The following is a 13,095-nucleotide window of genomic DNA, read 5'->3' on the forward strand; positions in this document are numbered from 1 at the left end:
GCATGTAGCTGTGTATTCGTGCCAATATGCATGTAGCTGTGTATTCGTGCCAATATGCATGTAGCTGTGTATACGTACCAATATGCATGTAGCTGTGTATACATGCCAATATGCATGTAGCTGTGTATACATGCCAATATGCATGTAGCTGTGCGTGTGTGTACATGCAGTAAATGTTAATATGTACACCTCCAAGAAAATATTTTAAAGTGCTTGACTGTCTGTCTACATGCATAGCATGCGTGGATATTGTCCATATGTGGTGTCACTGTGCTCCACAGTCCTTCCAGCCAGTACCATAAAGGTTTATTGGCCAACCTGAGTCACTTCTGAGGTATATTGTCACTCCACACTTCCTCCCATTCAACAATCATTCATTAAATCACTGACCAAGATTCCTTGGAGGGGGAAAATCATGCTAATGCAAATGCGTAATGATCTAAGCCTGTGCCATTCTGTGGAATGAGGTACACTGGCATGCTTTCTGTATGTGTGCATCTGTCCCAATATTTGCGTTTTGGTGCATGCTGTGTGAGTATGAGATTAATGTTTTATATGAGTGTGTGTGTTTTTAACCCCAGAATTGCTACGATCAAATCAGCTTCAAATTACACTCACCAAAGATATTTTTAGATGAAGCCATGAACATCAACAATGTAGAAACCTGATGGTTTCATATCAAAACAACAAATGCTGCAATAAAGATACAGTAAAAACAAGCACACATCCACTGACAGATAAGTACAGCCAGGCTCTGCTCTCATATGAGAATGAATGGGACTGATATTTACATTCCAACTTGCTGGAGGCATCAGATCAATAACAAATTGCCCATAAAGATGCCACATGAATAAATGAATCTCCACCCATAGAGCACTATTAAATTAGGCCACCTAAAGCTGGCAGTGTTTTACTGTGGTGCCATGTAAAACGTGAGGATTGTGTATTTAAGCTGGTGTTAATAGTGTTGTTAATAGTGTGTGGCCAGCTCTAACCTCTGCCTTACAGGAGGCGGAACTACAGAGGACCGTGTGGCAGCAAAACACTATTCTCCTCTGAAACCAAGGGACAATGAGTAAGATGGATGCTCACAAAAATCCTACTTACAAACACAACCACCGTCAAAATACTTGAGACAAACTATCAACATACCTTTCACAATCTAACGACAGACTTTTGACAAGAGGTATTTTTATAGCAGTTGTGCTGGTCTTTGTGTTTTCGATCCTCACAAATCCTTAACATTTATTTCTTTAAGTAGCAGCCAAAGAGGGTCAAAGTGTGAATAGATTTTCAAGTAGATTTAAGTCAAAACTGTAACTCGACCACTCAGGAACATTCACTGTCTTCTTGGTAAGCAACGCCAGCGTAGATTTGGCCTTGTGTTTTAGGTTATTGTCCTGCTGAAAGGTGAATTAATCTCCCAGTGTCTGTTGGAAAGCAGACTGAACCAGGTTTTCTTCTAAGATTTTGCCTGTGCTTAGCTCCATTCCATTTTTTTTTCTATTCTGAAAAACTCCCCAGTCCTTAATGACTACAAGCATCCCCACCACTATGCTTGAAAATGTGGAGAGTGGTACTCAGTAATGCATTGTAATGGATTTGACCCAAACTGAACACTTATTCAGGACAAAAAGGACAAAAAGTTAATAGCTTTGCCAGTATTTGCAGTATTACTTTAGTGTCTTGTTGCAAACAGGATGCATGATTTGGACTATTTCTTATTCTGTACAGGTGTAATGACCTCTCTCTTTCTCTCTCTCAAATTCCTGGTGGAGACTCTCTCCCCCTGGCCATGCAGAAAGAGAGACACAGAGAAAGAACAAAGGATTTCACATGACAAACTCCTAAATCCCCAAAATGGAAATTTGAAACAAAATATCCACTTGTGAGAAGGTGGGAATGTTCCGTGGACACTTAAGGGGCGGGTATGACGAGTATGTTTCATTTGGTGACCTCAGAGAGTACAGGAAACACACATAACTATCTCTGAATGTGTGCATTTCTCAATTATGGGGTTTGCATCTAATTCTTGTATAAAATGAATGAGTAAAGATGAAATTATTTGTGAAATGATGTAATTTGATGTTAAACCTTTAATGTGAGAGAATTGTATTCCCTTTAAAGTTTAACTAAGTTATTGGCCCGCCCCCGTGAGCGCAGACATTACCTGGCGTCATAGAACCTACTTTTCTATTGTTACGAATAAAAACCCCTCCTAAGGAAATCCTCTTCAGACCACAAAAAATCTCAGTATAAGGTAAGGTTGTAATGGTTGCTGAATTCCTAACCATACTACGTGCAGCATTGGCTACACGGCTGGAAATGGTTCAACTCTGAGACTATCGATCCCTACAGACTAAGAGCAAATCTTAGATAATAATTACTAGTCTGCAGCTAGAAATGATGTCAACCTGGGATGTGAAGACCGACAAAACATCTAATCTATGAGAACATTTCTGAATGGTACTCTGAAGTATCCATTCTAACCACGATAGATTTTGATCTTCAGGGAAGTAGGGAGGGAGACGATGATGAACTGACTCTCCAACAGAAGAACTGACGATTCCAACAGAGATCATGACGACGCACTGGGTGTAAATATATATATTGATTACAATTATTCCCGAATGAGTGAGCGTTCATGTGCAAAGGATTAGCATTTCAATTAATATAATTATAGTAGTACTGTGTGTAGTGAGCCCTTTGTTCTTTTCCGCCTGTTCTCAGTCCACACCTACTTCTCTTTGTCCACCAAGCCGTCATACCGGCTTAGCCCACTAGGGAACCGCCCGGGAGGTTTCCTTGTAACCATAACTGTTTGTTTATGCATTTCGGTGACTATTTAGTTAGTTGGTAAATAAATGATTAAGACAATTGGTGTATGGATGATCCATAGTAAAGGCCGGGTTCGTGCAGATAACCAACAATGTACGACGTTTGCAATGAGACTAACGTTAGGTAAAGAATAATTCTATAATTAGTAGACACATTAATCAGATATTAAAATATCTGAAGAGTTATATTAGGAAAATGATAACTTTGTAATTGGAAGATCTTCCTTGGTGCCCCGACATCCTAGTTAATTACATTTACATGATTAGTTTAATCACCTTGCAAAAATGACAGAGAATTGATTTGATAAAATAACAGTTCACTTTTAATGGATGCCAAAGACACGACACAGGCTTCCTTTTTTTCACTTTGTCAATTAGGTTAGTACAGCCATTAAACTCTGGAACTGTTTTAAAGTCAACTTTGGCCTCATGGTAAAATCTCGGAGCGGTTTCCTTCCTCTCCTGCAGCTGAGTTAGGAAGGACGGCTGTATCTTTGTAGCGACTGGGTGTCTTAATAACCATCCAAAGTGTATTTAATAACTTCACCATGCTCAAAGAGACATTCAACGTCAGTCAAAGTGACATCCAATGTTTGTTTTCTAACCCATCTACCAATAGCTCCCCTTCTTGCAAGGCATTGGAAAACCTCCCTGGTCTTTGTGGTTGAATCTGTGAAATTCAGTGCTCGACTGAGGGACCTTACAGGTGTGCGGTACAGAGATGAGGTAGTCATTCAAAAATCAATTATTGCACAAGGATTGAGCCCAAGAAATGTATTATGTGACTTGTCATGCACATTTTTACTCCTGAACGTATTTAGATTTGCCATAAGAAAAGGTTTGAATACTTATTTTATACGCATTTCAGCGTGTTATTTTTTATAAATAAATATAAACATTTCAAAAGACATTATGGGCTTATTGTTAGTAGGCCAGTGACAAAAACATCTAAATGTAATTCGTTTTAAATGCAGGCTGTTACACAACAAAATGTGACAAAAGTAAAGGGATGTGAATTCTTTCTGAAGACACTGTATTTAACAAGGCAAGTTCATTAAGAACCATTTCTCATTTACCAATGACAACCTGGCAAGGTATAGTATATCCCTGCCTGGTGGGACAGTATACCAGGGTTGGGGTCCATTTGGAATATCTGAATTTAATTCATTTCAAACAATGAATTTGAATTGGACACATCTCATAGGAAGCAGAGTTTGAAATGAATTTTCATTTTAAGGAAGTATCATTTCAATTCAAAGCAAATCAAATCAATTCAACTGAGATGTGAAACATGAAAGTCTCATTCATTCGAAAAATCTTCTATCAAAAGGATATGCCTCTTAAATAATGCAAAGAACACTCAAGAGTCGATATTCATGTAATAATAAAGAATTCCCCTCAACCACAACTTCACGAAAACAAACATTCCTTGCCATTGACCCCAGTGTAAAAGAGCCAACTTCATCATCCATTTTTAGCTATACAGAAATAACAAAGCATGACGAAAAGCTGCTGTGTTGTTCAATGTAGATGTTACCAGATATAAAATCCCAACCCTACGGTTTGCAATGCTCCCACATAGGGAAATAGAGCCTGCGAGAAGAGCCCTGTGGGTTCAGGCTTTTCAGCGTGGGAGAGTGGGAAATGTGGGGAAGCCGGTGTCCAAGTAGGCTAAACGTAGCTATGTGTGTGGAAAACAGCACAGGTAAGACATTTATCTTGTTTAGTATAGTTTGTAACTCCACTCACTACTTCATTTTTTTTTACCCTTATTTTACCAGGTAAGTTGACTGAGAACACATTCTCATTTACAGCAACATACCTTTCCTGATAGCTAAACACATTAAGTCGAATTATTAGACAACCCACATGACAGTAGAGGGGGAGTTCAGTGGTGCCCAATAGAGAGGCCCCTCCCTTGCATAAGACGGCACACACACACACACACACACACACACACACACACACACACACACACACACACACACACACACACACACACACACACACACACACACACACACACACACACACACACACACACACACACACACACACACACACACCACACTGGGGGAAGAGAGAAAAGAAAACACAACCCACTCAAAATGGAGCGGGGCTGAGTGGTATACTAATCCTGGGGTTAAGGCGGGAGATCGCGTGCTGGTAGGATACAAGGACACTTCCGCTGTCACTCAGCTAGCCAGCCAGTTAAAACAGGTGCCGAGCCAGAGTCCACCCACACACAGGTCAGTCACACACACCTAAAGGTCCACCAAAATGTTGCTTGAAATCACCATGGGGACTCTGTGCAGCCAAGGTGAAGTACAGATGAAAATGTAAAAAATACTTAAGGATTTTTAACCACAGGTGATTTCAGAGACACCGTCTAGGTTACCAGTTTGACGAGCAGGTAAGGTAGGATATTTATTTCTCTCAGGGGTAGGAGGAGAGTGGTGGACTGACTCACCCGCCTATGCTGGAAGTCATCTTGTAGCCTGTTCAGGGTCGCAGTGGTGGAGAGGGGCCTTTTAATCGTGAGGTAGACATTTGTGAATTAACCTGCCAGATAAAACTAGATTAGCAGTGAAATTACAGTACCTGGCCTGAAACAAAAAAATAGTCCACAGCCTCCATCCCTGAAGCGCAGCAGCACACAGCCCAACCTTACCTCCTGTCTAGCCGACTATGTGGGAGGATGAGGAGTGTGGTGTAGGATGAAGGTCCACTCTGTGAGGAGACACTGTGGTGATGGCAGAGGTCTATGTGCCCACTAGGGGAGAGGGTTTGTTACGAGAGTCACGGAGAGGATCCTGTGTCAAAGGCCAGCGGTTGTCAACGGGTCCTTTCTGAGCTGAGCTTTCCGCCGGGTTCGGTTGTGGACGTACCTCATGACAGCTACATCGGATGCTCTAACTGGTTACAAAACAGAAGACATTACATTAGTAAACCTTTGGAGTTTTCTATTTTTTCTATTCCAAAGGTACTTGTGTACCCTAGGTCCTTGTGTCCGTCTGAAATGAATGATTGGAGAAATGTTACATGGAGAAAATTCCACCTAGCCTATCAGTGGCGGTATATTTCTCATGTGCCTAGGAGGGGAAGGGTTTAGGGGTCAATTTGGGACTGGCTGTAAATCACACTGGTTAGTACAGAGCAGAGGAAAGCACTTACCGATCACATGGTTGGTCTGGAGTCGCTACAGCACTGGACTAGAAGATACCCTTTTCTTCTCAGATCTAAAATAAGAAAAGGCACATGACATTATACCCCTGAAACATACACAAACACACACCCACATTATACCCTGAAAACAGACACACAAATAACCTTACATACAGACGCACATATAACCTTATACCCTTAGAGATGACACATGATGATGGAACAGCTGATTCAAAGAGACAGATGGGTCACAACAGCCACACGTACGCAACCAAAAACTGACATGATAAAATCCTTGTTTAGACACCGGCCATAGTCTTTAAACTGGTTAGCGGTCCTAATGATACCTACTTCTGCCAATGCAAGGACGTCTACAGTAGAGCTTGACTGACCAATAGAAAATCACCAATGACGAGCTTTCCTAAAATGACCAGTATCAGGATTCCTCCCATTCTGACTCAACAGACTGCAATACCTGGATAGAACAAACCATCAGAGTTGGTGTTTGACACATTTTTTAACTACGAACACATTTTAGGATAGAACGAGCGAAACCGAGACATTGGGGTGTGGTGGCTGTGGCTGAGTGTCTAGGTGAATGAGAGGAGTGCCTGATAGAAGGGGGGGGCGGGCCAGTGTCACCGGCCGTTGACTTTCAGCTATGCCCATTTTGCTGCTCTCTGCATGTGACAGATACATTTGACCTACACAGGCAGAATGACACACAGGCTCTCACACACAAACACATCACATAACACACAGAGAATAAGGTCTCTGTCCATAACATAAGGTTACAGGTTTAATGAACTCTCAACGTGACCATGTATGTAAGCAGCAGCAAGTTTCTATCCACATTATGTAGCCTTGCAACAAGGGCGCATTGACACAGCTGGTGATGTCGTTAAATATCCATTTCATCTGTCAAAACTATAAAATAACGTGCACAGAATTGGAAAGTTATGGTCATTCTCCAGTGGGAATAAATATTGAAAAAATGTCAAACGTAAGTGTTCACGTACAGTGGTATAAGCGAGGGATGGCAACAAACGGTATTCAATCACTTGTTGTGTGTTAATTTGAGAGAGAAAAAAATGGGCTTATTTTAACAATGAAAAAGCTGTCTAAATTCAATTCAGTTATCCATGTGACATTGTTACAGAAAGGATATACCATGGCATTTGAAATTCTTAACTTAATAAAACATCGAACTTTTGAATGTAGTTTTTATGACGGTGCGTTGAGCCACTGCTGCACATTTAGCCCACCAGGCAGCCCTGACAATGTTAAGCTATTTTCCCCTCTTCAATTAACGATTACAGGCATGCACCTAACGGAGGTTCCACAAGACCTGACACAGATAATTGCAAAATACCCAGCAGAAAATATTCTTCAAACAGAATCCGTTCAAATCAAATGTATTTACAATTTACAGCAAGTTTAAAAAGGTGCAGTGAAATTCTGACTGCTTTATCACAGCAAACATCAGACTTCTCTTTTATGATCTACTCAAAGCATATTTAGAACTTTATATATATATATATATTTTTTATATTTAAAAAACATCAAAAACCGTCATATGAAAAATATTGTGATATGGCCATATCGCCCAGCTCTAGTTCCTTAGGATTGCATATTTACAGGTAGTGTGAATAGTATACAAGGACAGGCACCACACCCTAATAGGTAATTATTTCTCTTTATATAGGCCTATATCAAAAGTAACCTTTACCTGTTGAATATAGACACATAATGTAACAAGATATGCAAATGAGACATACACTACCGTTCAAAAGTTTGGGGTCACTTAGAAATGTCCTTGTTTTGAAAGAAAAGCACATTTTATAAAGAACATCAAATTTGATCAGATGCAGTAAGAAATACAGTGTAGACATAGTTAATGTTGTAAATGACTATTGTAGCTGGAAACTGCTGATTTTTTTGTGGAATATCTACATAGGCGTACAGAGGCCTATTATCAGCAACCATCACTCCTGTGTTCCAATGGCACGTTGTGTTAGCTAATCTAAGTTTATCATTTTAAAAGGATAATTGATCATTAGAAAACCCTTTTGCAAGTATGTTAGTTAGCACAACTGAAAACTGTTCTCCTGATTAAAGTACATATCAATGACGCCACTCTTGCTGCGGGTGATTCCCTGATCCACCTCTACACAGACGACTCCATTCTGTATACATCTGGCCCTTCTTTGGACACTGTGTTAACTAGAGGTTGGCCGATTAATTAGGGACGATTTCAAGTTGTTTTCATAACAATCGGAAATCGGTACTTTTGGACACCGACTCATATTCCAGACTCATATTAAACATCTCCAATCCAAAATGAAATCTAGAATCGGCTTCATATTTCGCAACAATGTCTCATTCACTCACTCCTAAAACTGACTATCCTACCGATCCCCGATTTCAGCGATGTCATTTACAAAATAGCTTCAAATACTCTACTCGTCTATCTCAGTGCCAACCATTTTGTCACCAAAGCCCCTTATACCACCCACCACTGTGACCTGTATGCTCTAGTCGGCTGGCCCTCGCTACATATTCGTCGCCAGACCCACTGGCTCCAGGTCATCTATAAGTCCATGCTACGTAAAGCTCCGCCTTATCTCAGCTCACTGGTCACGATAACAACACCCACCCATAGCACGCGCTCCAGCAGGTATATCTCACTGGTCATCCCCAAAGCCAATACCTCCTTTGGCCGCCTTTCCTTCCAGTTCTCTGCTGCCAATGACTGGAACGAATTGCAAAAATCGCTGAAGCTGGAGACTTATATTTCCCTCACTAACTTTAAGCATCAGCTGTCAGAGCAGCTTATCGATCACTGCAGCTGTACATAGCCCATCTGTAAATAGCACATCCAACCAACTACCTACCTACCTGTTTTTCTGCTCTTTTGCACACCAGTATTTCTACTTGCACATCCTCATCTGCACATATATTACTCCAGTGTAAATTGCTCAATTGTAATTACTTCACCACTATTGCCCTCTATATTGACTTACCTCCTTACTTCATTTGCGCACACTGTATACAGATTTTTATATTGTGTTATTGACTGTACGTTTGTTTATCCCATGTGTAACTCCGTGTCATTGTTTTTGTCGCAGTGCTTTGCTTTATCTTGGCCAGGTCACAGTTGTAAATGAGAACTTGTTCTCAACTGGCCTACAAGGTCAAATAAAGGTGAAATAAAACAAATATATTCAAAAAGAGACTAACAACTTACAGATGGTAGGAAATTAAGATCACAATTATGAAAACTGAGGACACTAACTAAAGAGGCTTTTCTACTGACTCTGAAAAACAAGAAACGAAAGATGCCCAGGGTCCCTGCTCATCTGCGTGAACGTGCCTTAGGCATGCTGCAAGGAGGCATGAGGACTGCAGATGTGCCAGGGCAATAAATTGCCATGTCCGTGCTGTGAGACGCCTAAGACAGCGCTACAGGGTGACAGGACGGACAGCTGATCATCCTCGCAGTGGCAGACCACGTGTAACAACACCTGCACAGGATCGGTACATCCAAACATCACACCTAATGGAAAGGTACAGAATGGCAAAAACAACTGCCAGAGTTACACCAGGAAAGCACAATCCCTCAATCAGTGCTCAGACTGCCTGCAATAGGCTGAGAGAGGCTGGACTGAGGGCTTGTAGGCCTGTTGTGAGGCAGGTCCTCACCAGACATCACCGGCAACAATGTCGCCTATGGGCATAAACCCACCGTCGATGGAACAGACAGGACAAGCAAAAAGTGCTCTTCACTGACGAGTCGCGGTTTTGTCTCACCAGGGGTGATGGTCGGATTCGCAATTATCGTCGAAGGGGAATGAGCGTTACATTGAGTCCTGTACTCTGGAGCGGGATCGATTTGGAGGTGGAGGGTCCATCATGATCTGGGGCGATGTGTCACAGCACCATGGGACTGAGCTTGGTGTCATTGCAGGCAATCTCAATGCTGTGCGTTACAGGAAAGACATCCTCCTCCCTCATGTGGTACTCCTCCTGCAGGCTCATCCTGACATGACCCTCCAGCATGACAATGCCACTAGCCATACTGCTCGTTCTGTGCGTGATTTCTTGCAAGACAGGAATATCAGTGTTCTGCCATGGCCAGCAAAGAGCCCGGATCTCAATCCCATTGAGCATGTCTGGGTCCTGTTGGATCGGAGGCTGAGGGCTAGGGACATCCCCCCCCCCCAAAATGTCAGAGAACTTGCAGGTGCCTTGGTGGAAGAGCGGGGTAACATCTCACAGCAAGAACTGTCAAATCTGGTGCAGTCCATGAGGAGGAGATGCACTGCAGTACTTAATGCAGCTGGTGGCCACACCAGACTGTTACTTCTCATTTTGACCCCCCCCCCTTTGTTCAGGGACACATTATTACATTTCTCTTAGTCACATGTCTGTGGAACTTGTTCAGTTTATGTCTCAGTTGTTGAATCGTGTTACATTCATACAAATGTTCACACATGTTACATTTTCTGAAAATAAACGCAGTTGGCAGTGAGAGAACGTTTCTTTTTTTGCTTAGTTTACATTTTGTGATAACTGCACTGTGACTCTGCACTGAACAAAAATATAAACGCAACAATTTCAAAGATTTTACAGAGTTACAATGCATTAGGAAAGTATTCAGACCCCTCGACTTTTTCCACATTGATTATGTTACAGCCTTTTTCTAAAAATGATTAAATGGTTTTTTCCCCTCGTCAATCTACACACAATACCCCATAATGACGAAGCAAAAACAGGTTTTTAGAAATGTTTGCATAAGCATTCAAACCCATACTCAGCACTTTCTTGAAGCACCTTTGGCAGCGATTACAGCCTCGAGTCTTCTTGGGTATGACGCTACAAGCTTGGCACACCTGTATTTGGGGAGTTTCTCCCATTCTTCTCTGCACATCGTCTCAAGCTTTCAGGTTGGATGGAGAGCGTTGCTGCACAGCTATTTTCAGGTCTTTCCAGAGATGTTTGGGTTCAAGTCTGGGCTCTGGCTGGGCCACTCAAGGACATTCAGAAGCCACTCATGCATTGTCTTGACTGTGTGCTTAGGGTCGATGTCCTGTTGGAAGGTGAACCTTCGCCCCAGTCTGAATTCTTGTGCTATCTGAAGCAGGTTTTCATCAAGGATCTCTCTGTACTTTTCTCCGTTCATCTTTCCCTCGATCCTGATTAGTTTCCCAGTCCTTGCAGCTGAAAAACATCTCCACATCATGATGCGGCCACCACCATGCTTCACCGTATGGATGGAGCCAGGTTTCCTCCAGACGTGACACACATGGCATTCAACCCAAATAGTTCAATCTTGGTTTTATCAGACCAGAGAATCTTGTTTCTCATGGTCAGAGTCCTTTGGGTGCCTTTTGGAAAACTCCAAGTGGGATGTCATGTGCCTTTTACTGATGATTGGCTTCCCTCTGGCCACTCTACCATAAAGGCCTGATTGTGGAGATGGGAGAACCTTCTAGAAGGACTACCATCTCTGCATTTACTACACTAGAGGAACTCTGGAGCTCTGTCAGAGTGACCATCGGGTTTTTGGTCACCTCCCCGACCAAGGCCCTTCTCTACTGATTGCTCAGTTTGGCCAGACGGCCAGCTCTAGGAAGAGTCTTGGTGGTTCCAAACTTCTTCCATTTAAGAATGGCGGCCAATATGTTCTTGGCGACCTTCAAAGCTGCAGAAAGTTTTTAGTACCCTTCCACAGATCTGTGCCTCGACACAATCCTGTCTCGGAGCTTTACGGACAATTCCTGCGACCTCATGGCTTGGTTTCCGCGCTAACATGCACTGTCAACTGTGGGACCATATATAGACAGGTGGGTGCCTTTCCAAATCATGTCCAATCAATTGAATTTACAATAGGTGGACTCAAATAAAGTTGTAGAAACATCTCACTGATTTTTGATCAATGAAAACTGGACGCACTTGAGCTCAATTTCGAGTCTCAAAGCAAAGGGTCTGAATACTGATGTAAATAAGTTTTTTTTATTTTATTGTTTTCGCTTTGTCATTATGGGGTTGTGTGTGTCGATTGATGAGGAAAAAAATCCATATAATCAATTTTAAGATTAAGGCTGCAATGTAACAAAATGTGGAAAAGGGGAAAGGGTCTGAATACTTTCCGAATGCACTGTATATTTTATTTGTATTTTATTTTACTAGGCAAGTCAGTTAAGAACAAACTCTTATTTTCATTGACGGCCTAGGAACAGTGGGTTAACTGCCTGCAAGTGCTCGAGTGATAGGGTGCAGGGCTTTGTATAGGAAGCGTAGGGTGCAGGGCTTTGTATAGGAAGCGTAGGGTGCAGGGCTTTGTATAGGAAGCGTAGGGTGCAGGGCTTTGTATAGGAAGCGTAGGGTGCAGGGCTTTGTATAGGAAGCGTAGGGTGCAGGGCTTTGTATAGGAAGCGTAGGGTGCAGAGCTTTGTATAGGAAGCGTAGGGTGCAGGGCTTTGTATAGGAAGCGTAGGGTGCAGGGTTTTGTATAGGAAGCGTATGGGGAAGCGGCATCCAGGAGGAGCGGGAGAGACGACTCAATTAGGAAACGGAGTAAAGTATAGAAAGACGTTACATGCGCTGGAGGGGTGTATCTCATTACAAATTGAAATACCGTTATAAAAAGTAAAGTAAAACTGAAACCGGTGCGTGCATCAATACCAGTATATACTGTATAGTAAAATACTAATGCCGCCCGGGCCTATAAGTTACTATGCCTTTTGCGGATATTTTTCTAATTTGATTGTCTATTTCAGACTGTAACAACCATAACGGAGGGTGTAACATCCGTAAGTCATTTTTCGTCTCTAAAGTAATAATGGAAATGACAACCTTTAAAAAATTGTTTTTGTGCTCAGCCAAACCTTTCCTTCGAAATGGCTATCCATGTTAAGACGTATAGACTTTCACTAATATGTTCAGTCTCCTCTAAAAGCTTGTAAACAACATCCATAACGCTTCGTATTTGCTTTAATTCTCCAACATGCCAATATTTAGAAGTTAGCTTTTTGGGTATAAACACCCCCCCAGGGCTATTATACACACATAAAAGTTTAAATGTATATTT

General features: G+C 41.9%; 1 protein-coding gene across 1 annotated transcript in view; it reads right to left on the bottom strand.

The window, feature by feature from the left end:
• clocka (clock circadian regulator a) overlaps positions 1–13,095 on the bottom strand; it is a 60,456-nt gene that overhangs the window by 21,994 nt on the left and 25,367 nt on the right. Inside the window, exons 3-5 of the mRNA XM_046353025.1 lie at positions 6,012–6,076; positions 5,509–5,753; positions 5,308–5,399 (exon numbers count right to left, since the gene is read on the bottom strand). Coding sequence (XP_046208981.1) covers positions 5,308–5,327 — 20 coding nt within the window. The 5' untranslated portion in view covers positions 5,328–5,399; positions 5,509–5,753; positions 6,012–6,076. The remainder of the gene's footprint in view (positions 1–5,307; positions 5,400–5,508; positions 5,754–6,011; positions 6,077–13,095) is intronic.

The sequence above is a fragment of the Oncorhynchus gorbuscha genome, linkage group LG06 (genome assembly GCF_021184085.1).
Source record: "Oncorhynchus gorbuscha isolate QuinsamMale2020 ecotype Even-year linkage group LG06, OgorEven_v1.0, whole genome shotgun sequence".
NCBI classification, from domain to species: Eukaryota; Metazoa; Chordata; class Actinopteri; order Salmoniformes; family Salmonidae; genus Oncorhynchus; species Oncorhynchus gorbuscha.